A 27050-nucleotide genomic window follows, 5' to 3' on the forward strand; every position below is an offset into this window, starting at 1 on the left:
TACCAGACTATACCCTCACCAGGTCCATGCACAAGTCTCTGTTGGATTCCTAAGCTCCTTCTAACTCCAATAAGGCCCAGAAGGACTAAATTGGCTGCTTTTAAATCTTGACCAGAAAGCTGTCCTGTTCCACTTATATTTATATTTTATTCTGTTTGTGTACTTCCTGTGGTCTCCCCAGTCCCTGTCTGCTTTCCTAATGGCCCACACCTTAACTAGTCAAGCTACAAGACACATGATATATGGACCCTTAAGTACCAACTTCTCTCCCATGCTTGATACTAGTTTACGTGAGCTACTTTTGCCACTCGCTTTCAATTCTGCCTTTAGTCACTCTTCTTTTACGTTTGTGTCCTCACACCCTTAAGTGTGCTTGGCAGCCTTGTATTTTATTCTATTACCTACAATCTCATTCTGTTTTTATTCCCGTGAGCGTCTTTTCCTGTCGTGCTTTTTCTATCCTTTTATTGTACTGCTCCGTATTATTATGATGTCTTGGTTTCATGAGTGTGCTCAACAGCTGTAAATTATCATCTGTGTTCTCAATGTTACTTTGTGTTTCAGACTTCCTACCTTTTGATACGCGTGTTCTAACCCCAGACTGTCTGTTATTTGTATTTTAAAATGGATTAATTTTAGTCTTTGCAACTTCAACCAATCAAGAAGGACATGAGTTCTTCTCCAATCTGTACTTGACAATGAATACCCTTTGGTTGCAGTAATGCAGTATACAATCTCTTAGGTGTATCTTTAATGAATGTCAAGTTTGGAAAGAATGTTTCGATAGATGAAGATAGTAAATGCAAAAACTCTACAACTACAAAAAATACAAAAATATTTGTCTTCATTCTCGCTTCAACACTTATCTTATGAGTCTCCTTCATCTCTTGCGCTACTTTTTTTCCATCTTTCCATCTCTCTTCTTTATTATTGTCTTTCTTCCCTTATTCTTGGTCCTTTTTCCATTTGCTATTTATTAGTTTGTTTATTTGACATAGACTTCTTCACCTCTGGTTAAGTGATTCCACTGTAGATGGTTTCAATGCAATAAAAGTCACTGGAGAATGTTTCAAAAGAAGAACTTTTTTTAATTAAAATGTAAAAACAGGGAGTTGCTCTCTGTGGGAGGCTAATGTGAGCAGTGACAGCCTGTGTCAAAACAAAGCAGCCAGTTGTGGGAGGAGAGCAAGCACAAGATGTTTGCATTCCATCCGGATCTACATTTCACCAGAGCAAATATGAAATCAGTACCCTCCTACACAATCATACCAACTATGCATTGTCTAACAGAGGAGTTACGTCAGCGACTAGATGTTGGCAAACACAGGCTTTACAAGCGGACCAAAGAATGTAGTCAACAAAGAAAAAACACTTATTTGGTCTGTGCCTTATTTTAAACCTCTATTAAAATGTCCTATATATTTTTGCACATTATTTATCCTTTGTAGAGATGTCTGCTGCCTAGAGAGAAAAACACATCAGATCTCATCAGCGACTTCTTTTCAACACTCAGTCCTTAATAAAAGTTGATGTGACTCTTCACATTGTGCTCACAGACTAGTTTAGCTCTAGACAACAGGATAAATTACACAATGAAAACTAGGAAAGTTTTAAATAATTTAGAATGACTTGAAACAGAAAAAAAGGACATGGACTTATCTCAAAAATGTTTTTGCCACTATTCTGAATAATAAACTAAAATATATGAAGTATATTAATTGTGTCATTAAGCTGATTCATGTTGGAAGTGAAATGTATGTCAAAATTTAAAATGTTGATAATTAAAATAATTACAGTTTAAAAAAAAGTTTACAAGGATAAGATGTGATTAATTTCCTCTTGTAAACTGAATATAGATTCTTAAAATTCCATTCCTAATATGATGCTATTATTTATTTTTAAGATTAAACCCGCCACAATAACAAAATGATAATCACTTCCTTTGACATAATCATAAAGATATTTATATTTTATCTTGGCGGACACATACCTCTGTGCTGCTGCTTCCCGCTTCATAACCACAGCTGCTGTCCGAGAGTTGACCGCTCCTCCTCTCTAGGCCGTTGCTTCTGTGTCTGACCGTGACCCCTCGACTCGACGGCGACTCATGAAACACATCGTCGTCGTCGTCATCGTCGCCGTAGTCGTGATCCTCGGGCTCTTCCTCCCGCGAGGACTCTCCATCGTCTGAGCTCTCGTTGACGAAGGGACGGATGTCGGTGTAGTCGCAGAAGGTGATGGAACTGGGTTTGTGCTTGACAATGCGAGGCAAATCTTGGGATTTGGATCTAGGCGCTGTCAGTGTGTTCCTCGTAGTTGTGCTTGCAGTCACAGTTTGTGTTGGCTTCTTTAAAATCTGAGGGAGGTGACCGTTTAGAACTGGCTGTGTCTCGTTGACATCTGGTTGTTTGTATCCCGTGTCCACCTCTGAGGGATCTTTTGGATGAGAGATGGAATTTGACTCAGACTCACAGCCGTCAAACTCTGGTGCACATGTTAGAATTTTCCCGTCATGATTTGAGGCCAGCGGACTTGAGTCCAGCATTGTTTTTCTCGCCGAAACCATCTCTGGCTCTTGCAGGCACATATTGTCTACAAATCCATTGTTTGCATTCTCACTGAGATCCAACTGTGAGCAGCTTTTGTTTCCAGGGAAAACATCTTCACATCTGTGGGCTGTTGAGCTGTTTTGAAACGTCTGCGAGGGTTCCTCTCGTGCCAAAAAGTTCAACTTGTCTTCTCCCAATCTTGCAACAGATTGATGCCCTTCCAATTCCAAAACAAGTGCCATCTCCATTATCGTCTAAAAGTGCAGTTCCTCATAATTTAAAACGTATATCCACAGGTACTTCTGCTTGAAGTATCGGGTAGCCATGCTTCATTCAAGTCGCTCCGGAATCACTCAAACCTCAAATGACCTAAAAGAGAAATAACAACATGACCATCATGTTAAACAGCGATCAACAATAGGACAGGACACACACTTCTAACTGCACAGTCAAAAGTCAAATGTTCTAATAGAAAAATCCCTTGAGATCCGGAGAGCTTGCAAATCCTCGCCTGTGTATGTGCGACTCTTCCTGCTGTGAAATTGAACATCTGGCTCAGCCTGAGCTGTTCAAGTCTGGATCTGTTTCGGCCCCCATGGTGACATCACTGCACAGAGGAATCCGACTGCTCTTCTCCAGTCAGTGATTTTCTAAGAACTGCACCACTCATCAGTGGAGGAGATGTACCTGGCCGGCTGTGGTTAACATCCCAGTCACCCCGTCATTAAGCCCTCGTCTTAAACACATCTTGTCAGACATCCGAACGGCGCATGGAAACACAAACAATTCCATCATTGTCCTGTCTTATGTGATTATCATCTTGTTCAACAACAAAAGACTTCCCCAACAGAGACACTTGCCCACAGGATAACAGTGCAGCTGAACCGTGCGGCATCCAAAATAAACATAACCTACACTGTCTCCTCACGGTTCAATCAACTTGCTATCTTGACTTATTTCCACACCAAACAGATTCAGAGTTCACCTCAACATTCAGTTAACATGGACTCACATGAATATAAATAAATGGGAATACACTGACTTGTACAAATTCTTATTAAGGATATCTCAATTCTGCTTTAGAAAAAAAATGTACATAAAGAAACTAACGAAAAAGAACATTTGTACTGATTCATACATTTAAACTAGAAAAGCATGACAAGGTTTCATGAAACGGCTTCTTTTATTTAGAGAGATCACTTGGTGACGCTCTCAGTTTAAAATGATAAGGTTGAATTAGTGGATGTGAGATAAAATGCCATCTAGTGGCCTCAAAAAATTAGGACAATGTCTTAGGTTACATCATCAGCTGTTTCATGACACCTCACCGACCCATTACAAATATATGCCAATTGTAAAGCATTTCAGAATGATGGACAACCTGTGATGTGTAGATGTGGTCAGCATCAACTGTATCATGATACAGTGGATTAAATGATATGGCACTGTTTGCTTCATAATCTTTGGCTCTGGTCTACTAAGTCAATGAAACCTGGCAGAGGGTGCCATCTAGTGGCCTTTTTTAAAATGTATCACAATGTATCACGATACAGTTGACGCTGTATCAATAGGCCTCATCAACCCATCACTTCTGACAACAAGTATTGTCACCTTAGTAGCAAAAGGTGGTTTATCTTCGAGATTTTATTCTATATTGTGACTTTTAAGTTTCTGCGAGTTACTGACCCTGTTGGAAGCCATGTTGAGAAGCCACACAAACAAAGAGATTCACAAAACATAAAGAAAAATCAAAGCAGTTCTATGGTACCCTGTATCTTACCTTTACTGTTGTCTTCATTAAAATTAATTCACTTTATTTTTTACAAGTATTACAAAAAAAGACAAAAAAAACAAGAAAACCCCAATGAAAACAAACTCCCCAGCAGAATAATAAGACAAACCTTCAGGATACCTGCTAATCTTAAATTAATTCAGCTAAACCAATCTAAATAAATATAAAACAATCAAAAGAAAAATTAACTTTAACTGTATAAATTAATTTGGAAGTTTGATGAGGCATTTTAACAACCTTTTGTCTGGAGAATAAACTCCTTGCCACAACACACAGTTCTGTGAGAACAGAGCAGTTGGTTTGTGGGACCTTTGCGATGGCCTTGAGCGATTATCGAATCCCCTCCTCACCACCAGTGACACACACCACACACTTGTTTTACAGAAAACAAGTGTCTTACGTCATTTAATACCCAGATTAAATTATACTGTTGGAAATGGTTGTTTTATTGTAGATTAAAATATGAGACCGGAATTCGTGGTTGATTTTACACAAGTACTTGCCAGTATTACAATACCCACTGTTCTAATGAAACCCAATTCAAATGGCAACTTCTTAGTACCATTGTTTCTAACTAGAATTAATGGTCAGTCAAGAGTAAAAGGAAATAGATATAAAGCTAAAAAATGATACGCTTTACAAATATATTTTACTTAATTACTTACTTATTTTAAACCCCCTGTTAAACTTATTGGCTTTAAACAAAGAAAAATTTTCCAAATCCCCACCAAAAAAAAAAAATTTGTTATCTAAGGGAACTTAAATTTACCAAGAACCTACATAAACACTGTCTAGGTCTTAAAAATCTTCAAAAGTAGATCCATCAACACACGCGAGCCAGTAAAATCGCTGAGGACAAAACAACCTTACATAATTGATTCTCTTTACAGTTTGCTGCTGTGCCTCAGGGGCAGAAGGGTATTTCGGAGAGCCGTTCCCCCCTCTGTCAGCTTTGACACAGACAAATTTAAAGAACTGCAAAGACGGAAAGTAAAGAGATCCGCTTGTTTAGTGGAGTGTGGAAAGCATCCAAACACTGGGGATGGTCTAGAACAAGTCTTTTCATGCTGCACAGATCTATAGAATAACATTCTTCACACACATGAATATGATCAGAAGATTAGAGACTCTAAAGCAGGGAAGTTTTAGTAAAGACTTAAAAAAAAAACTGTTAAACCACAATTGTTAAGTAAAATCAGGCAACAATTAACCAAGAATAAATTCACAGCAGTATCTCAACATTCCTGTCTCTGTGGGTAACCAAAACAAAAGTCTCACCTGTTGAGTGAAAAGTGTGTGTCTGTGTTGCCAGTGACACTGAGATCATGGCAAAACAGTGGCAGGGAGGCTCGTTCCTGTAGGAGTGAGGACAGACGGTTGGACAGCCCACTCCCAGAGACACACTTATGTCCCCATAGGCCTCTTCTACAAAAAGACAAGCTTGTCATCCCAATCATCAAACCCCCCCTCCTCTTGCTCGAGTGCTTCCCTTGGGGTTCTGCCGGGACGAGCAGAGACTAAACCATTCAGAATATGCGTAAGAGCAGCGAGAATGTGTACTTGTTGGAAGATGGAAAAGGGGAGGAGAGCGCAGGAGTGCGAGGAGGGCGAGGGAGAGGGGGAGTTGGCACTGTACGAGAACAAGGTGGAATGGGTTGCCAACCTCCACAAACAAGTCGGTGATGAATAGCCGACTGCACTGACCAAGTCGTTGCGAGAGCGAGATGAACCGCAGAACCAACATTTCTAAACAACAGAGTCAGGAATGCTTCCAAGTCCGGAGGAGCGACGGGAAGCCAAATGATTAACACAAGCATGATCTAATAATATCACATCACAACTTTGTGAGGGACTTTGATGGTGAAACTAAAATTTTATTCTTATCTGAATCATGTACATTATATTAAAAAAAAAGTCTAAAAGTCACAAAACCCACTGAAAGAAAATCATTTTGTTTTGTGATTTAATTTGGCTGACATCAGAATGAATAGAAAAAATATTTTTAAATATATAACAGACTATCGTACCTATAGACCACTATTATTAAAAACTACAAAAGACATAATAAAGTTGAAAACTAACTATTCTAAACATCATAAACGTGAAAAATAAAAGGGAAACCTTCTTATACGATAAACAATACAGATATTGACAGTATTATACTCAGGATCAAGACAAATTACAGAATAAAAATAACATTTTAACATGTATATTCATATATACATAGATCATTCATGAGCTCAAGCTTAAAGATTGAAAAAAGCTAGTTTGTTGAAATCAATAATGGGATATATTTTTTCATGTGAATTCCATTGTGCAATAAAAAAAAGTAAATAACTTTGAATTGACTGATGTTCTATGTTGAAATTTCAGGCAGGTCTAGAGGGGAAACTGTTCGACAGCGAGGTGTAAACATGGAAGAAGCGATCACTTTCCTATTGGAGGACGGCTTGTTTACGCAGCTCGAAGGCGTCCTGATAGTTTGACCGAAGGAATCTCTGCGATCACATTCTGTGAATTGTTGTCGACTCATGCCACAGGGGGAAAAGAAGGGTGGTGGGAGGTGGGTGTGGGTTGGGGGGGGGGGGTTGAAGCGGTTCATTCAATTGATTATTGACTCCTTCATTCAGTCCCCTCACCAGGAGAGAGCCGCCGAGGCCACAAATCAGCACTTGGACTCCGTTTGACCTCCAGCCGGGGGCGAGAAAGTGACTACCTTCTCTCATTCATAACATAGTTAAGATCTGCTCATGGTTTGTTCCATCTGATTGATAAACATTCTGTACTGTCGTCTTGCAGAACTATTCTGTTTGTCCTGCCAGATAAGATGCATTTATGCAAACTGTTCGGTCGACCGCAATCTTTTATTGCGAGGACGAAACATTCCTGGCGTTTTAGTGGAGTATCGATGTTTACCCACAGTTCATTGTCTGAATAGTTTCATGTAGCAGTGATTCCGTGAAGTTACAGGTTTCATCTGGAACAAAAAGTTAATTTTTAAGACATTTTGCTTAATATTTTAATAATTTTCCATTTTTAATCTTATTAACTAGTAATTTAATTAAGTATAACTAGACCATCAAATTCTGTCTCCCCTTTCTCAAGCTCTTGTGGTGGATCACCAAGGATTTTTCTGGGTATGCCCTGGGGTCTCCACCATTTCCAAAACAGTATAAAACACTGTTTAAAAAACGCTTTTTTATCATTATATTTATCATTCTTATTTAATGTATTCGTTTTCAGGATTTCCAAAGGATAAGTTGTATTTAATTTGATATTTAAGTTTTTTATTCGTGCTGATTATATGTATTTGCATTGTCAATTAAAAGATGCAGACAAAGGTAAGATGTCCCACATCTGCCGAACAAATGTTCAGTAGAACCATTAGATTGTTATTAATAAAATCAAAACGGTCCAAAAACATAACAAAGCCAGCATGTGACGGTGGTGGATATTTGAGCAAGTAGCAGCCTTTTTCTAAGTCTGGTCTGTGGATGTGAAAAGTTCAAGGCCAGTGGGAGTGGGAAAAAGTTGGGCTCAAACACAGCTGGACATTCTCACTGGCTAACCTGGGAGGACCGCTTCACTCTTGGCCCCGATAAACGCAAAGATTTTCAGAAAAAGAAAAAAAAACAGCTTTGTTTTGTCCATCCAAGAAAAATAGTGGTCTGGCGTGCATAACAATAATGGATCCAGAATAATACCCTGTAATGGAAAGCTAGAACCTCAACCTTTAACGTGATCACAATTTGAATAATGTGTGGTATTGTTTTGTTAATCATTTTCCTGACAAGAAATCGAGAGAAAAGGCTTTCAGACCAATCAGGCATGAATGAGCTCTCGTTGTTCGTGAAATGTTGGCTTTTAACTAGTGCTCAGAATTAAAACACCAGTATTTACTTTAACATTTCAATACAATCAAATAAAGTATAAATTAAGTTACGTCCAATTCCATCTTATACTACAAAGGTTGATATTTTCTAACTGCCCAACACTGTAAACTACACTCATTCCCTGAGAAAAAAAGTGGCAACATGTGATATTAAAATTTAAAGCCAATGACATGCAATTCCTTAAGTGTTCACTTGTTGTCCTACTTGGTTTGCTGCAGTAAACCAAAAGTCACAAACCAACTCAGCCCATAATAACAGACATATACATCACATTTACAGCCTGCTTCTCTGAAAAACATTCATTTTACTCTCGGCACAAACTGTATGGGGGTTCATTTTGTTGGGGACATTTTCCCTCTCGATTATATTACCGTGTATCAGTTAGTAGCTGACTGGACTGACAAATGATCGTACACTTCCACCGTAATCCCGCCAGACCAAACTCTGCCTTTTCCAGGACTCAGGATAAACTGGAAAACGAAGATTTGAAGCCACTGTGGATAAGCAATCAAAGCCGTGGTTCAGTATACTATGACCATATTCTATAGAGTATAGGGGAATTAAATAGTCTACCAGAGGTAAAAGAACTGTGACTGAAGCGTGTTTCAAATACCCTTCAATGCCACTGTTCACACCATAGAGTTTGGCAAGAGATTCACAAAGATGTCATGAAGAATGATCCTGTTTACAATCATTCTTGAGACTGACAAGTACAAATCTGCACATGGACTGATAGTCTATTTGCACTGCATTGGTAGGTTTACGACATGTGGTAAAGATCACTGATATGACACATTCAGACATGACTAGAGTCTTGAGTTGGTTTTTACTTCACTACAGTGTCACAATAAAACTAATCCCATCCAAAAATAGGTGTAGAGAACACAGTAAAATTTCAAGCTTGGTTTGACGCACAGCGCCAGTCTGTCGATTCATAACAAGAGAATGCAAGGCATCTTGAGGTACATTCAAGAAAGAGAGATAAACCACAGCTGTGTTGCTGCAACATGTAAATGTACGCTCGCATGTTATTGCAACACAGTATGAGCGCATCTGATAAGAAGGCCCAGACATGAGAGGAGAAAAATATTAAGTTTCAGAATCACGCTGCTTCCTCCTCAAAGGCAGATGGTCGTACGCTTGAGGACATCTCTTATGTAACAACAACACTGCCCAGATGTGGAAAAAAAAGGGGACATGCAAACATGATTAGAAAACATTCCAGCGATACCTGCGTCTGACTCAATATCTCTGCTCCGTCTTGACTCCACTGCAAATTCCCAACGTTCCAAAGATCTGGGCAGATGTTATAGTTTAGAAGTCTGCCTGCGTCATAAATTCTAGCCTCATTTTTTATTAACCACGGATATTAAAATCATGATAATGTTAAATGTGTCTATTTATAATTCAGAGTTTAATGCAGAGTTTAAATAAACTTCCACAGAATATTGTTGTTGTTCAAAGTAGGAAAAAGCCTGGAGCTGTTTTCATGAATACTGATCAGTCTGTGGGATTCATGTCATGATGACATCAAGACCTTACTTGAAGTTATTGTGGTTGTAACGTTTGCTTTAGCTCAAAAAGGGCAATTAAAGAGTTGAACAGAAGAGATACTCTCTCTGAAAAGCACAAATGTGATCAGTCAGAACACGTTTTTAAACCTAATACATAGAGTTTAGTTAAGCTTGACATGGCATTTAGTAAGATTCCCATATTTGGCTATAACCAGAGCTGCCAAGTGTAACTATTACTGACTTACTTACATTGAGTGTGAAAGTCATGAATTTTGACCCATTATTACACCACACGCTACAGTTTACATTTATCACACTTAAATGTAACCTTTCAATAATCTATATTAATTGTTTTCATGATAAGGTCCCTTGTGCCTAAATCTATCCATGGATGTAGAATCTTTGAGAAATTGATCATTAAAACACAATATTTTAGCTATATCACAGATGTCATTGTCAAATATGGCAGATTTTTGAAGGTATAAATACAATAACTATCAAAGGTTCTGATCAATGACTGCCATAGATATCTTCTGGAAAATGTACAGCACTATTCAAAAAATATATTGACATTTTAACAAGAATTGATGCTTAAGACACTAACAAAGCTTTTCTTTTTTCTTTTTCATCATTAAACTAAGATCTCACTCTTCACTGATAAACTTGACATCCCTGCATATAACTCAAACTTCCCACGAATATGTTGCCTGAGCTTGTGTTTTGTTGCTTACTTTGACTGGTAGTAATGTATAAACCAGATGATAAAAAGAGAACATATATCCAAAAAGCTGTGCAAACACTCACCATTTCACCTTTAAAAAACCATCAGTTTCTAAATAAAAAAAGAAAGCTATGCGACATTAAAAACATTTAAAAGGATGTTTTCTAAATATGTGTTGATAATAGCAGCCAAAGATGTTACGGTGGAGGAAAGAAGGCCATCTAGTGGTCATAATAAAAACAAGCGTCTTTAAATCCTTTCTCTGTAAGTTTGTAGTAGAAAATAACAAAACAAACTGAAAAGCAGAAATGATAAAACCTATTGTTATTGTTATTATTATATCACTATAAATTAGTTTAATTAATTATTAATTAAATCGTACGTGTTTTCTTTCTTTGTCTTAAATTCAATTAATATATATTACTTATATGACCACAACCAACCAAGTTTTTTTTAGTTCTTTTAAGTCAAGTAAATAAAATGTACAAATGTAAAATGTGCATTCACTATTTGTCTAAGGATCACGAGAAAAAAGCTCTACTACTTAATACTTTCTAGACATTCCCAAACAATTAGTGAAAAGAAGATGACATTTCCAGTGATGACAAGGTGAGACGGGTAATTTGGATATAAGCTGCTGCTCAAGTCTGTTTTTGAGGAACGGATCAGAGGTGAATCAGCTCCTGCTTTCATGTGAGGCTGAAGTGCCTCTGAGCAACGACCGGCCTGTCACATTACACACACGCTGAGCAGCTACAAATTAATTCACTCCAACAACAACCTCTGTCTTCACCTGCTGCAACACGCTCCGCCGCCGCTCACAATCAACCTGTGAATTCCTTCCGCTCCATGGCGGAGGGTTGTGGGCCCTGTGTTGTGATTGTGATGTTGTGTAATTGACAGGTGTGTTTGAATCACTCGTCTGATGAAACCCACCTACCCCGGCGACAAACATGTTTGCTTCTAGGAAACAATAACAGCCCGGAGATGACAGAGCTCTTCACAGATGACAGAGTGATTTGTTCGGTGAAACGCGACGTGTGTCGAGTATAAAGTTGGGCTTCCAAAGCTTTTGTTTTTGTAACCTCTGGAAAAACTTTTTGGACATCACAACGGGAGAATAACCTCGCAGCAGCTGCTCTTTGATGGCATATGGTGAACTTTAAAAGGGAAGCTTTTGGCCTGAAACCTTGTCCTGAACACTATTTATATCAAATTAATTGGTTTTGATTCGTTTGGTTTTGCTAACAGAAGAAATAATCAGAGAAAAAACTTCCCAGTATATAATAGTGATGGGTTGATGAGGTTTCATCAGAATTAGAATCAGAATGTTTTTGTTTTTTTATGCCATTATTAATTTATTTTTTGGTACAAATGTGAAACAACAAACATGAGAAAATAACAAACATATAAGTACAGTTTACCCATTTACATTGTACTTACAGTGCAGATTACAATTTTAAAAAGTGTGGACAGTTAAGACTGTATCAACTTTATCATGATACAGCATCAACCATATGATGATACAGCATCAATTGTATGATACAGCATCAACCGTATCATGATACAGCATCAACCATATGATGATACAGCATCAATTGTATGATACAGCATCAACCGTATCATGATACAGCATCAACCATATGATGATACAGCATCAATTGTATGATACAGCATCAACCGTATCATGATACAGCATCAACCATATGATGATACAGCATCAATTGTATGATACAGCATCAACCGTATCATTATACAGCATCAACGATATGATGATACAGCATCAATTGTATGATACAGCATCAACCGTATCATGATACAACATCAACCATATGATGATACAGCATCAATTGTATGATACAGCATCAACCGTATCATGATACAGCATCAACTGTATGACACAGCATTAACTGTATTATGATACAGCATCAACCATATCATGATACAGCATCAACTGTATCATGATACAGCATCAACTGTATCATGATACAGCATCAACTGTATCATGATACAGCATCAACTGTATCATGATACAGCATCAACTGTATCATAAAATGATGTCTTGCTTTCAAAAAGAAGGCCACTAGATGGCACTCTTTGCTTGATAATCTTTGACTCTGATCTACTCATTTAAACCTGGCATTGTTTTCAAACTGAGAGTGCCATCTAGTGGCCTCAAAATGTGGCATAAAGCATCATGATATGGTATCATTAGGCCTTATCAACCGATCACTATAGATTAGTATTTATTAGTGGTGTGTCTGCCTCCATTTTAAAAAGCCACTAGATAGAAATCTGTGTTAAATAGTTGAAGCTCCAGAATACTACCGGTAAGTCAATTTAACCTTACATTCTTTTTGAACTTAGAGGCTCTTCATCTACCGAGCTCTGAAAATGATGAAACTGTTTCATGAAACCTCATCAACACATCACTATTATTCAAGAGTAGATTGCCAGTGAAGTTATTGGTTTGATTACTTGTTTTTTATTTATTAATTACTACTTAAAAAAAAAAATTGTTCTGAAGTTATGATAAAAAAAAAGAAATAATATCCAAAAAATATCATTATTATTATATTTTGGTTTTGTTTAATGTACAATGTAAGACCATAATAACAATAACAGCTATTCTCTCCTGATTTATTTTCTTTCTTTTTTTTCATATTTAATTTCTCACCCCTGCATCATTTCCATGTACAGGGACAAAAATATTAAATCCAGACTCAGAATTCGACAACAACACTAAAATATTCATGAGTAAATCTGTACAGTCTGCAGCCTCTGCCCTGTCCTTCCTGGTTAAGATATTTGTTCAAGTTTGTAATTGATTTTGGTTCCAAGGTTATTATGAGAGTCATGCCTGGGGCCATCACTCCTGTCTCGCCCAGGAGAGCTGGAGCTCTCAAGGCGGGAGCCACAATAATCCAGGAAAAGCCCAAGACACTAAGTGTTTTTTATTACTAGAAGAGGACGTTCCACCGACATGCATTAAATCCCTGGAACTGCTGCATGATAGAGCAGAATCTCGTAAGACTCTGACACCACAATTATAGCCAGATGAGGGAAACTAGATTTATCCATCATGGAAGTGTTTTAGCGGAAGATGAGAAGCGTTTAAACAGAATCAAAATGCTGTTAATTGATCTACTCTGATGGCAGATGGACCGGCCTGGAGCTACCTGGAAGCACTAGAGCAGAGACAGATGGCTGAAACAACAATCATTAAGAGCCATCATTACTGGTTTAGAATGATCATTTAAACTGGTTATTCAAAATATAAATGATCATTTCCAGAAGTGAAATTTAACTGGCAACATTAAAAATATTAAAATCATCCTTTTTTGGAAATCTATATATCCTGATTTGACAAGATTTTGATAGGCTGGAGCTTAAGGAACCATTGAAAGGTGTTTATTTACAGTTAAATAAAGACAAATATAATGTTTGTTTTTTCTTTACATATATTCTTATTTAAATTCTTATTACATTTATGTTTATCTGTTTCAATTAAATAATTATTTTATTAACCATAATATTTGGGATATAAAGCACTAGTGACCCAGTTAAAATGTGTTGTAATGTATTAATTGAGTTAATTAATAAGAAAAATCCTGATTTGAATTAGATCCCTCAACAAATAATGGCGAAACTTCTTTAATCATATTAAAAACATTACTATTATTATATTATTTACATTTTTGACAATATTCTATTTCCTAAACAAGGTTTTCCACCCACATATACTGGCATGTATTGATATATTCTGATTCTCAATAGGTTGTGTATTAACAAGACTTCAATTATTGTAATATTAACAAAATTAGTGTTAATAAAATCCTTATACGTAAAATTCTGAATTTGGTTTGTTTCCTCTTTCACATTTTATTCACTAAAACTATTTACACACAAGTTTACGCTCTACAGGACCACTAGGCATACAGTGCCATGTATATTCCTCAGCAGTAGGGGGCAGCAAAGCTCAGGTGTGAGACGTAACGACTTCCGTCAACAGTGGTTGACGTTCACAGACATGACTTATATGAAGCGAATATTCTTGAAGCATCTTTTCAACAGGTTTATCAAACTTCACAGATGTCTACACGCTGAAGTAGTAAGAAAAAAATCATCGCGTTTATTTCCACCTTAAAAGTGTTTATATCGAAGCACTTACTGCACATTCTTTCCCCTCAGGTGAGACATGAGTCCAGAGATCTTCCCATCGTTCATCACAGCGGATACGTTTCCGAACTTCCACCCAACCACAGGTTTCCAATGAAGAAGTTTCCTCGAGTTCTACACATTTTACTCAAAGATCAGATCATAACAGAGAAACAGGTGTGCTTGTCTAACATATTAGCGTCCGTTGGTAGAACAAAACAGTTATTTAAAAATAAAGTGTTTTAAACGTCACACAAAGTGAAGCAAAAATGTATTTTCCTGTGAAGAATGTCTAGAATATAATTCTAAACTATGTGATATGTGTAATGGCAAATATTTATTTCTTAAAGCACAAATGCACTCGAATTCCATCTTCTGCTCAATTTCTTTTTCATTTAGTTCCAGATTATTTGTTGACTTTTAAATTGTGCTAGAAAAAGACAGAAAGAAGACAAACATAGTGGGTTTTAGTTTAGGATTTCATTATGACATCAGGTGAATTAATATTTGATCCATGTTGAATAATCTAATATTTTATTGCTGGCAGCTTTTAGATGACTTTTGGGGCCAGCTTTAGCCTTAAGTTTTTAAAGTTATAATCCGGAATTAATAATTACATGAATATAGTTTAATGTATTGTATTTATTTTACATGCCACTTTAATGTAATTTATCCTATTTTACACATTTCACTTTATTTCATATGGATTTATTTAATTACTTTTTATTCTCTACCGTCATTGCCATGAAAAGTTGTTTTTTCAACACTTGCAAAAGTTTTCTGATTCCGCTTTTGAAAAAGTACAGGCAAGGTCAGAAGAGTCTCCATGGATGATACATTTTTCTGATCATAATGTGAGAGAAAAAAATGTGGAGTGATGGAAAGAAGAGGAAAGTCAGAAAGAATAGGTGATGAAAATATAAGACTGAGGCAAGAGGAAGGACAATGCAGCATAATAAATGTGTTTTTATTCCCAATACTCTTCTCCACAGTAGGTTTGGGCTCCAGAAGCTGCCTCTGTAGATGTCCTCAGAAATGTGCACACGGATGAATACCTGGATAACTTTATAAACGGAAAGATAAACGAGAAGGAACAGAGGCGAACAGGCTTCCCCTGGAGTGAAGGCCTAGTGAGCCGCTGCTGCTATGAAACAGGTGTGGGCGAGGTTGTTGCGTCCACTGTAGATGTCTGACCAGAAGTTGGTTTCTTCTCCAGGTGGAACACTTCTCGCTGCTGAGGTCGCTCTGCAGAGAGGTCTGGCATGCAGCACAGCAGGAGGAACCCATCACGCCTTCCCCAGCTTTGGTTCTGGGTTCTGTCTGCTTAATGACTTGGCCGTTGCAGCCAAATTCATGATGGATGAGAACCAGAAGAAAGTTCTCATCGTAGATCTGGACGTGCACCAGGTAAAAAAAGAAATTAAGTTTCCATTTATTAGCTGAGGAGATTTATATATTTTATTTTAGTGCACATTTTCATTCTTCGACCTGTTTTTTTATGAACTCATGTATGTACTCATCGACCAGGGCGACGGCACTGCTTTCATCTTCAAAGATGAGCCTAATGTCTTCACGTTTTCCGTGCATTGTGGGAAAAACTTTCCGCTGCGTAAGCAACAGAGTGACCTTGACGTCAGCTTGGAGGACGGACTGGAGGACAGAGAGTATCACTCAACCGGTACATCACATGTACACACCAGGTATATTTAACTTACTGGCTAAAACACTGATCCTCTTCAACAGTGGAGGCTCACCTTCCGTGGCTGCTGGAGAGTTTCCGTCCAGACCTGGTCCTCTATGATGCAGGTGTAGACCCACACTGGCAGGATGAACTGGGGAGGCTGCGTTTAACTGATCAAGGTGGTTGAGAACTCTTCTGAACTTGATTTTTAAAAAAGTTGTTCAAACACATGATAGAGGAGAGAGTGCCATCTAGTGGTCTCTAAAAAAAATCGTATTTTATGACGACGTGTGTCTGAGCAGGTTTGTACCAGAGGGATCTGTACGTGATGAGGACGGTGGTGAGCAGAGGAGTTCCACTGGCTTCTGTCATAGGAGGAGGATACTTCAAATGCATCGACGGACTCGCACTCAGACATTCCCTCGTTCACAGAGCAGCATCTCAGGTACTTTCTTAAGAATTGAGACCTCTTTTCTAAAAAGTAGCTCAAGTTAAATTCTGTATCTTTTCTATCCAGGTGTGGAAAGAGTTTGGCATGTAAACATTTCTGACCTGGACCACCTTGAGGCTTCAGTTGCTCCACTGACTCAATCACATTACATTACTAGGTTAAAATCTTTTCAGATTTCTCACTTGTGTTGAAAGCTGCTCCTGGTATATACAACTATAGATATACTGCACTCATTTGTACGTTTTTAAACTGCGTTATTCGTAGAGCTTCTATATTGTCTACCTCTACTTTGTAACATCTGTGGGCTCAACTGAATAAAATCTACCTTGTGACAGAACAAATACACGTTTGATGTTTATTTTAAAGACAATTCAAACTATTTGTAAACCAGGGAGAGACCTTCAGACTTTACATGAGCTGTACTCTTGACATGCTTATAGTTTTATAATTGTTAATCCTGAGCTTTCTTTCTGGGGTTGTGGGTTGACTTCCAGACCAAAATACTTTTTCATTAACAATTAAACACTGAATTAAAAAAAAAAAATAGCAATAGGTTGATGAGGCCTTATAATATAGCATGAACTCTAACCTGATAGATTTTGAAAGGCCACTAGATGGCACTCTGTTTTAAAATGATGTTTAAATGGATTAGTAGATTAGTCAATCACAGCCAAATATTATAAACATTAAGACAGTAATGATACAGTTGATGTTGTATTATGAGGCCGCATCAGCCTTTAATAAGAGTTGTTGGTAATACTCTCTTTGAAATCTGTCTGTGAAGGTTCTCATTTATATAAATACCGTCTTCTAACCCCAGCTAAATATGGAACTGCAGAAACTTCTCGGAATAAAACTCCCCTTTGAACCACTTTCTTTTGAAACAAGGCCTCATCAACTCATCATCTAAAACATGTATTTACACAATTTATTTTTTCGATTTACTTTTACCCGTTTATTAGTGATAGTAATGTGTTAGCCTCATCAGCATGAACACAATCATGATACCTCATCTTCATTTTGAAAGGCCACTAGATGCCACTCTCTGATTTATAAACGTTGGCTCTGATCTACTATTTCAATGAAATTTCAGCATAATTTTCAAACAAAGACAAAAATGTTGATGATGCATCATGACGCCTCATAGACGCCTTACTATGGTTTATGTATTTCCTCCTTTTCGATTTACTCCTTGTTTTCCTCCAGTCAATTACATACTGGTACATTGTGGGGATGGAAAAAGTGATAACCAATTATTTTTGACAGGGGTGAAAGCTTCCCTCAACAGCACATGCACACTGTTCATCTAGAGCAGTGATTCCAAACCTGTGGGCCGCCCCCCCCCCCGGTGGGCCGCGAAGGTATTGCAAGTGGGCCTCAAAATCGTTTCATAATTTTTTTGTGGGAGGGTGGATGTAATTATATAAAAAATAAAAATACACATAATAATGTTTTAAATGTTAAAACTTGTTAAGTTTAAGGGGATATAAAACATTTTCAAATATTATTTTCATTATATTGTTTTTCCTTCGAGTATAACAACAACACTGATGATTAAAAACAATTTAATGAATGAAAAAAGTATTTACAGTCACAAACACTGACGACGAGGACACACACAACACTCAAATTTCAAGTTTCCTCCTAAGTTTTAAAAGACACACCAACATGGAGCAGCGGCACAGTGCAACCTTTGATTCACAGTTCATGAGGCAGTTATTTTGCTGAGACGGCTTGTCACGATCGAGCGGCACAGACATGGTGTTCGACACGACAGACGTGTAGCTGCACAAGTGTGACTGTGACTTACATGCAAACACAATCGTACACTGAGGAATAGAGGTCTTTAAAAGTGTCACCATCTACGGTTTAAAAAAGATTATCTAAAGCATTAAAACACGACTGTACCGGGCTTGTTTTAAAATTAAGGAATGTAAAAATGTTTCATTAAAAAAACAAGGTAAAGGTCACAGCATGGCGTTCTGGGTGATTCAGTGCTAAAATCTAAAAACGGTTAGAAACACTGGATTTTCTCGGCGATCACACACCAGTTGGCGTGATCGAAATAAGCGTCTTTAACGTGAAGCTCCCGCACGTGCTCCTGGATCAGACCGGCCAGTTCCCCCTCCCTGAACACGTGGTAGTACCTCAGGCAGGTCCCGTCCACGGGCGGGCTCTGTGTGCTTTCCTGCGGCTCCCTCTGGTGGGGGATCAGATCCGGCAGGGCCACGGAGCCACACTCCTCCAGGAGGGCGACGGGGAGACTTGTGTCCGGGCTGATTCCACCGGGATCTTTCTGCTTGTGCGGATCCGTGTCCGGGTCGAAGACGTCCTCCTCCGAGCTGATGACGGAAGGAGGAGCGAAGAAGCTGGAGAACTGCTTTATGAGGATCTTCCCTCGTCCACGCAGACTGGCCTTGAACCCCTCGCTGTCGGGAGAAATGGCGCTCAACTCTCTGGACGAGGACCTGGAGAGCGACAAGCTTCCAAAGTCGAACACGGAATCGAGAGACCTGGAGAAGAACCACTGTCTCTGCGTCCTGGTCTGAGGGCAAGAGGTCGTCTCCTCGTCGGCCACCGACGATGTGCTTCTGACCTTCCTGTGCTTGTCGGCGCCTTCCACGGCTTCGCTGGCGCTCTGCGCCGCCCCACGCCGCTTGGGTTTGCTGTTCTGCCGGTTGAGCCCGGCGGGAGAGTAAGGGTCAGGGTTCCAGGGGACGAAGATGTCCTGCTTCTCGAACTTGCGACGCTTCTGCTCCATGGCCCAGACGTAGATCATGATGCGACCGCCCGCTCTGAGCGTGCGAGCCATCTCCCTTATTGCTCGGATACGACGTTCTTTGGTGGACAAGTGATGGATGACTGCGGCAGAGACGCTCGTGTTAAGGTTTGAACAGACAAACATTTTATTTCTCAATCAATTACAGTGGAATTAAAAATTCCATTTCCATTTCATGAGCACTGGGGAAACGAAGCATAAATCAAACCTTTTTTTTTTTAAATTGTTGAATAAAAAAAGGTAAATAACAAAATTCAATTTTTCATTGTCAAGACTTTCTTTTTCTCTAGAGACACCCACATTGAATTACCAACTAAGTATTTGTTCAAAATGAATATATAAATAGATTGAATATATTCTATTAATAACAATACACCATGATTCCCTTGATACTATAATGTAAAGTAATTAAGTAAGTAATTTTTATTTATATAGCGCTTTTCCAGATCAGGGTCACAAAGCGCTTAAACGATCAAAACAATATTCAATAAAGTATATAATTTAAATGGCAAGATAATACTGATAACACAACAGGAGTTCCAGAAATCAATACTATCATTTTCTTGCCGTTGCAAAGAAACAGTTTCTTTAATCGTCACCACAAAAAGTAGATGTATTCATCCCTTGCAGGAGGTCTAAAGTACAAATACAATTTTGGGGATTCATTTGCACCTATTAGTTAGATAAACCGGATCTGTTAAGATAAACGTGACCAATTGCACAATAGAAACAGAAACTGGTTCAATATTAATAATAATAAATAATTAATGAATGAATTTAATTTAAAAAAATTCAAATGTAAAATCAAGGACAGTGACCCCTATTCTTGCTAGCTTAGTGCTAGCTCGTTCCATTTTCAGTTGACATTTTGACACTTTCAAAAGAAATCTAAAGTCTGTAAATCTCCAATGAAATACCTGAAAATGAAAACAATAAAAAAGCTGTGTCAAAATAAAAGACAATATTGACACGGATGCATGTTCGCAATGACTAAAGTAAATATCTTGTGTGTCTATGATATTATGAATGTCTTTATATGCCACGGCCTCAGTGGTTTCAAAAAAGCAAATGCTAAATTAACTATCTGTGAAAATGAAGACATATCATCGTCACAGTGTGGATTACCTGCGATGGAGACGACAGCGTCGAAACATCCGTCCCTGTAAGGCAAGCGCAGCCCGTCGCACATCTGGACCTCGTGACCTTGGCTCCAAGCAGCGTCCACCAGGGGGCGACACACGTCACTTCCCAGCTTGAACACCTCCTTGTTGATGTGGAGATACTTGCCATTGCCGCAGCCTGCAGATTTAAACTCGTGTTTGACAAGAGTTTTACGAACAGGAAAAGGAAGGGATCGGAGAGAGACTCTCACCGACGTCGGCGACGATGCTGCCCGGCTCCAGGTCCAGCAGGAACTGCCGCACTTTGGGCCAGGCCTTGTAGCGGCTGTCGTTGAAGTAGGGGGCGATCTTGTCGTACACGCTGTGCACGTGAGCTCTCTCCAGCTGACTGGCAGCCTCCTCCATCATGAGCTCTGGCCTCGACACATGCCTGGGAGGACGAACAACAACTCCATCACCGTGAATCATCAGCGAGTGAGTCTTGTCAAGGTCAAACAAGGTCAACTGGAAATCATCAGCCGACGCTCCGACAACCCGTTTAATCAACGCCGCTTCATGTATGGAGTGCATGTTACTGCCGTGATCAGCATTAACTGTATCATGATACAGCATCAACTGTTTAATGATACAGCATCAACTGTATCATGATACAGCATAAACTGTATCATCATACAGCATCAACTGTTTAATGATACAGCATCAACTGTTCAATGATACAGCATCAACTGTTTAATGATACAGCATCAACTGTATCATGGTACAGCATCAACTGTTTAATGATACAGCATCAACTGTATCATGGTACAGCATCAACTGTTTAATGATACAGCATCAACTGTTTAATGATACAGCATAAACTGTATCATGGTACAGCATCAACTGTTTAATGATACAGCATCAACTGTTTAATGATACAGCATCAACTGTATCATGATACAGCATAAACTGTATCATCATACAGCATCAACTGTTTAATGATACAGCATCAACTGTTCAATGATACAGCATCAACTGTTTAATGATACAGCATCAACTGTATCATGGTACAGCATCAACTGTTTAATGATACAGCATCAACTGTATCATGGTACAGCATCAACTGTTTAGTGATACAGCATCAACTGTATCATGGTACAGCATCAACTGTTTAATGATACAGCATCAACTGTATCATGGTACAGCATCAACTGTTTAATGATACAGCATCAACTGTTTAATGATACAGCATCAACTGTATCAACAGCATCAACTGTTCAATGATACAGCATCAACTGTTTAATGATACAGCATAAACTGTATCATGGTACAGCATAAACTGTTTAATGATACAGCATCAACTGTTTAATGATACAGCATTAACTGTATCATGATACAGCATCAACTGTTTAATGATACAGCATCAACTGTATCATGATACAGCATAAACTGTATCATCATACAGCATCAACTGTTTAATGATACAGCATCAACTGTTCAATGATACAGCATCAACTGTTTAATGATACAGCATCAACTGTATCATGGTACAGCATCAACTGTTTAATGATACAGCATCAACTGTATCATGGTACAGCATCAACTGTTTAATGATACAGCATCAACTGTATCATGGTACAGCATCAACTGTTTAATGATACAGCATCAACTGTATCATGGTACAGCATCAACTGTTTAATGATACAGCATCAACTGTTTAATGATACAGCATCAACTGTATCAACAGCATCAACTGTTCAATGATACAGCATCAACTGTTTAATGATACAGCATCAACTGTTTAATGATACAGCATCAACTGTATCAACAGCATCAACTGTTCAATGATACAGCATCAACTGTTTAATGATACAGCATAAACTGTATCATGGTACAGCATCAACTGTTTAATGATACAGCATCAACTGTATCATGGTACAGCATCAACTGTATCATGGTACAGCATCAACTGTTTAATGATACAGCATCAACTGTATCATGATACAGCATCTAGGTATCATGTACTGTATATTTCTGATTCTGAAGAACAAAAAAATTAATAAATGAATATAATTTCCCCTCTCAGGAATAATAAAGTAATTCTTAGTTCAATGAATACCTGAGATAATTTTTTAAACATCATCGTTCGTTTTCTTTACCGCTCTATCCCTTTTGGAGGTCGCGAGGAGGCTGGAGCCTATCCCAGTTTCTTCGGGTGAGAGGCGGGGGACACCCTGGACAGGAGGCCAGATATATATAGGTATTGTTACTTTTACTTTGTTTGATTGGGCACTAACCTTGTTCAAAAGTCATATCTCTCTACAACGGGAACAGTGAGAAAGGTCATTTCAATTACTTTTTATGTCCTGAACATGTGAAGAAATTCAAAAATAAACCTGATCTTCTAATACAGTTGACCTAATTTAAGTCACTGTTTCATTCGTATAAATACATACCTGATTAATCGCTCTCCTTTTTCTATTTTTTTCATTAAACATGTTGCATCCTATTATGGCTGAGTTGGACCAATATTTACCTTTTTAACTTGTATACAAAACCCTGAGGTAACAGGATTTAATCTTCCTTTACTACTCAGTTTATTATCCCGATCAATAATAGTTTGCTTAAGAACTGGCACGTACGCCTCCACGTGTGGGCCTGATGTTATCATTACTCAGAATCAGAATCTGGACACTCATTCGTTTTGAGTAACAATTGAGGCGTCTCTTCTGCTCCCATGATTCACCGTGAAAAGTGGCTTGTTTTTCATGCGACTCTGATCCCAGCTGAATGGCACCGGGTTATTGAACGGAGTGCATTGTCTAACCTGTGCATATGCATCTGTTATGTAACAGCAGGCGGAGAGATTAGGATGCAGAGCACACGTCCAGCGCTGTGGCTCTCGCGGGGATTTCATGTACAAATGTAACCAGAGAAATGTATATTTTTATATTTATCTATTATTATCTATTCACCGTGAAATAAGGCCCTTGAAATTTCCTGACCAGATGGGCAAGACGGACGATGGACATCGATGCCGGCCCGTCTCATCCATCACCGCCGCTACACAGCCGACACGTGTTATGTAATCAATAAGTGCCTGCAGAGCCGCAGTGTTTGTATCAGAGGCCGTTTAGCTTCGCCTTGCTGAGGTTTATACGAGTCGCGGCTGTTTGCTTAGTGGATTTATAGTTACACTTTTATTAGCGTTTGCCCGACAACACGAGTGTCGCTGCTTTTATTTTTACTATAGTTCTTTCCTGTTATATATTTCAATAAAGTTTGTTTAAAATAAAATGATTAGATATTTTAAAAATTACAATTTATATGCAATTATTTACAGTGTTTTTTCATTTTTGTGTTGGAATTTAACTTCTGCTAGATGGCAGCAGTCATTATATCCTCTACGGTTAAAAGAGGAACAAAATCCTATGAGGGTGACTGAGGGTGAGAGGATACTGTCGACTCCAGCAGTTTATATTTGACATGTTTTAGATTTACAACAACTTAAAGCAGTAACAACTTCATCAAGAGCCATGTGGTCTGTAAATTCTGGCGAACCAGACTGAAACATGAACAGTACAAAAGTTAAGCTAGCTCGATAGCCATATTAATGTGTTAGCTGCTAACATTAGCCATAATGGTTGATATCCATGAGGTTGAAATTAGACACAAATTCTGTATTTGTCGCATTTCTTTTGGAGCTTATAATCCATGCGTTTGTGTCTTCTCGTTTAGACTATTGTAACAGTTTATTTTCGTGTCTAAACAAGAAGGAGCTGTCTCGCCTGCAGATAATACAAAACTCTGCAGGGAGAATTCTGACCTGCTCTAGTAGAAGAACTTACATTTCTCCGATCCTTAAAACTCTTCACAGGTTGCCATTTTCTATCAGGATCAGCTTTAAAATTCTGGTTCTTACTTTCAGATCCATTCATGGTCAGACTCCTCCTTACATCAGTGATCTGATCCAGCCTTACACCCCAGCTCGAGCTCTGAGGTCTGTGGATCAGAATCTACTGATGGTTCCACGCACACGGTTCAGGACCAGAGGAGAGAAATCCTTCCAGGTTGTTGCTCCTAAGCTTTGGAACGATCTTCCTCTCTCTTTGCGCTTGATGGAGTCTACTGACTCCTTCAAGAAACATCTTAAGACATTTTTATTTTTGCAGGATTTTCCCTATTGTTTTTGATTCTTAAAGCACTTTGTGATCCTGGTCTAGAAAGGCACTTTACAAATAGCTATTACTTACTTACTTCCTCTGCAAATTCTAGGTAGTGAAATGTGGGTTTTGATTAATTAAATCTTGAATTGAAAAAAATTACTTGTCCTGATCAAAACCCCAATTATTGACGATCGATTGGGTCTCGTAGAAGAGAGTCTTTATCACAGCCACTTTTCATCACCTCCACCATAATGAGCTTCACGCCGGGCCGAGTGGAAGAAAAGCATCACTTATGTAACGCTGTAATCTGGCCACTCTCAGTGTCGTCTGCATCCCTGTCTCCCTCGTCTGCTCACCAAACCGTCCTGATGATGTTATGTAACCAGCAGCGAGGAGCTTCTGCTCCTGACTGACAATGAGGATTCAATTAGAGGCCAAGGGGAGAGTCCCGCCTGATGCGGATCACATCGGACCTCTACAAGCTTTTATCTCTCTGGCAACAGCATGTGGCAGGAGAGCCTTTCAATCACCATGACTGGGGCGCCGTGACCACTCTGTAACCTGGTCAGACCTCGACAGGTCTCTGATGAGATTAGTGGCGTTGTTATGAAGAGACGGGCGTCGCCCCGGCCACCGCTGGTGAGCGCTCTATGAATGCAGGGGACCACAGGTTTTCCCCCGATGAAGGTCAGCAGTGGTCAAAAGTTAGAGTCTCATTCATGCATCACCGCTCAAGTCGGTGATTTGGCATTAAGACAGGAATATTAGGGCAGAAATTGGTTTTAGGTCTAAATTCCGAAAAGAAGATACTCTAGGAACAAGGATGTATTAGCAGTATTGTTCAAGTACTTTGCTCAACCGTTTTTTATAATTCAATTTGTTTTGAAACCAAAATACACCCATCATTATCTATGCTGCTGGGGTTGACTGTATCCTCTCGTCCTCTGTCATTGCCGGAATCTCTAGGGTTTTATTGTTCCTTTAGCTGCGGATGACTGGTATTATTGAAATACAAAAATGTACAAATGCTGAAAATATTTGCATGTTATTTGTAAAGAAAATAATGATAATTTAATTTTACACACATTTAACTGATATATAAACCATGAAGCGAATATATGATAAAAATAAAGTGATTTGAAAGCCAAAAAAACAAGTTTTTTTTAATTGATATATTGAAGAAGTAAAGAAAAGATTGCTCTATATATCGGTGGATCTATAGTTTCTTAAACCCCTAGTTCCTATACTGCGAATTTTAACATGTTTCAATGTCAAAACATCTTAAAAACATTTTTTTCTTGAAATGACAGAATTGTACTTAAAAAAATACAAAAAAATAAAAAGATGATCAGTTTCGTATTGCATGAACCTCTGTGATCCTAATGTAAGGCTAGCTCGCAGGATAGTCTTAATAAAATCCAATAGTTCCCAACCCTACAATGATCACCTAAATGACACAGCTTTTATATACAGATTAAACATTTAAGAGCAAACAAATCCAACCATAGAAATATATATATATAATCGTTCTGCTTATTGGGAGGGTCGGCCCTTATTCTAAGGTGACTCGAGATTCACTTTACATTTGAATGAATGACATTAAAATATTAAAAATAAATACATTTTCGGGGAAAATAAAAACATTTTTTCAAAATGATCTGCTTAAAACTTGATTGTTACTTAAATGATATGATGAGAGTGTTGATGTAGAAGAAGAAACGTGTCACTAGTTTAGTTCCACACCAGAAGGATGAGCAGCAGCAACTCACCGTCAGAAGCTCCAATGATCCGCCCCACAGTCCTCAGGTTCCGCCGGAGCTCAACTTCCCGTCCTCACCTGCGCTCGACCCGCCATCAGGGACTCGACCTGCCGGTTCCACCAAGCACACTTGGACCGCTGCTGTGCAGCAGCGCAGGGCGAGGAGAGGCGACAGTGGTACCGCCAGCAGCGGAGGAGCTGCCGGACTGTAACAGACCCATCTCACGCCGAGCGGTAACGTCGTCAAGCTGGAAGGGGGAGCGCGGCGTCACTTCCGGTGCTGGTCAAAAAATAACCGTCTTGAGTGTACGCTACAAATCTACTGAAATTGGTTTGTTTTAGGTGCTTTATTAAACACAGCTTTCTTAAATAGTATTGAAACAATGTTTAGTCATCACTGTTACGTTGAATGAAAAATAAGAAGCAGATCGAACAGAAAGAATGCACTTTAATTTAACTATAATTTTTTCTGTGTGTGTATGATGATGTT

The 27050-nt window shown here is 38.6% G+C and overlaps 3 protein-coding genes across 4 annotated transcripts in view; 1 reads left to right on the forward strand and 2 right to left on the reverse strand.

Moving 5' to 3' along the window:
• Window positions 1–5875, reverse strand: part of stard13b (StAR related lipid transfer domain containing 13b) — a 72879-nt gene extending 67004 nt beyond the window's left edge. Inside the window, exons 1-2 of one of the 2 annotated variants that reach the window (XM_087794880.1) lie at window positions 5620–5875; window positions 1991–2918 (exon numbers count right to left, since the gene is read on the reverse strand). In XM_087794880.1, coding sequence (XP_087651006.1) covers window positions 1991–2797 — 807 coding nt within the window. In that variant the 5' untranslated portion in view covers window positions 2798–2918; window positions 5620–5875. Of the gene's footprint in view, window positions 1–1990; window positions 2919–2984; window positions 3082–5619 lie in introns of those variants that run through there. The other variant, XM_087794881.1, reaches the window with a different exon arrangement.
• An 8614-nt stretch (window positions 5876–14489) lies between these two features.
• Window positions 14490–17078, forward strand: hdac12 (histone deacetylase 12). Its single transcript, XM_087795785.1, has 8 exons — window positions 14490–14580; window positions 14661–14804; window positions 15623–15782; window positions 15844–16034; window positions 16155–16305; window positions 16371–16487; window positions 16611–16753; window positions 16826–17078. The coding sequence occupies exons 1-8, from the start codon at window positions 14500–14502 to the stop codon at window positions 16847–16849; spliced, it is 1011 nt and encodes a 336-aa protein (XP_087651911.1). The 5' UTR covers window positions 14490–14499; the 3' UTR covers window positions 16850–17078.
• A 1229-nt stretch (window positions 17079–18307) lies between these two features.
• trmt9b (tRNA methyltransferase 9B) lies at window positions 18308–26754 on the reverse strand. Its single transcript, XM_087795722.1, has 4 exons — window positions 26571–26754; window positions 20911–21089; window positions 20664–20837; window positions 18308–19621 (listed from the first exon to the last, which is right to left on the reverse strand). The coding sequence occupies exons 2-4, from the start codon at window positions 21065–21067 to the stop codon at window positions 18774–18776; spliced, it is 1179 nt and encodes a 392-aa protein (XP_087651848.1). The 5' UTR covers window positions 21068–21089; window positions 26571–26754; the 3' UTR covers window positions 18308–18773.
• Between the last annotated feature and the right edge of the window lie 296 nt (window positions 26755–27050).

Source organism: Callionymus lyra, chromosome 7 (genome assembly GCF_982586985.1).
Source record: "Callionymus lyra chromosome 7, fCalLyr1.hap1.1, whole genome shotgun sequence".
Taxonomy (NCBI): domain Eukaryota; kingdom Metazoa; phylum Chordata; class Actinopteri; order Syngnathiformes; family Callionymidae; genus Callionymus; species Callionymus lyra.

Coding starts and splice junctions, on each gene's coding strand:
- hdac12 (XM_087795785.1), top strand. CDS start 14,500: ATGACTTATATGAAGCGAATATTCTTGAAGCATCTTTTCAACAGGTTT. Junction 15,783..15,843: donor CCGCTGCTGCTATGAAACAG/GTGTGGGCGAGG, acceptor TTTCTTCTCCAG/GTGGAACACTTCTCGCTGCT. Junction 16,754..16,825: donor TTCACAGAGCAGCATCTCAG/GTACTTTCTTAA, acceptor TTTTCTATCCAG/GTGTGGAAAGAGTTTGGCAT.
- trmt9b (XM_087795722.1), bottom strand. CDS start 21,067: ATGATGGAGGAGGCTGCCAGTCAGCTGGAGAGAGCTCACGTGCACAGC. Junction 20,838..20,910: donor CAGCATCGTCGCCGACGTCG/GTGAGAGTCTCT, acceptor TTAAATCTGCAG/GCTGCGGCAATGGCAAGTAT. Junction 19,622..20,663: donor CGCTGTCGTCTCCATCGCAG/GTAATCCACACT, acceptor TCTCTGCCGCAG/TCATCCATCACTTGTCCACC.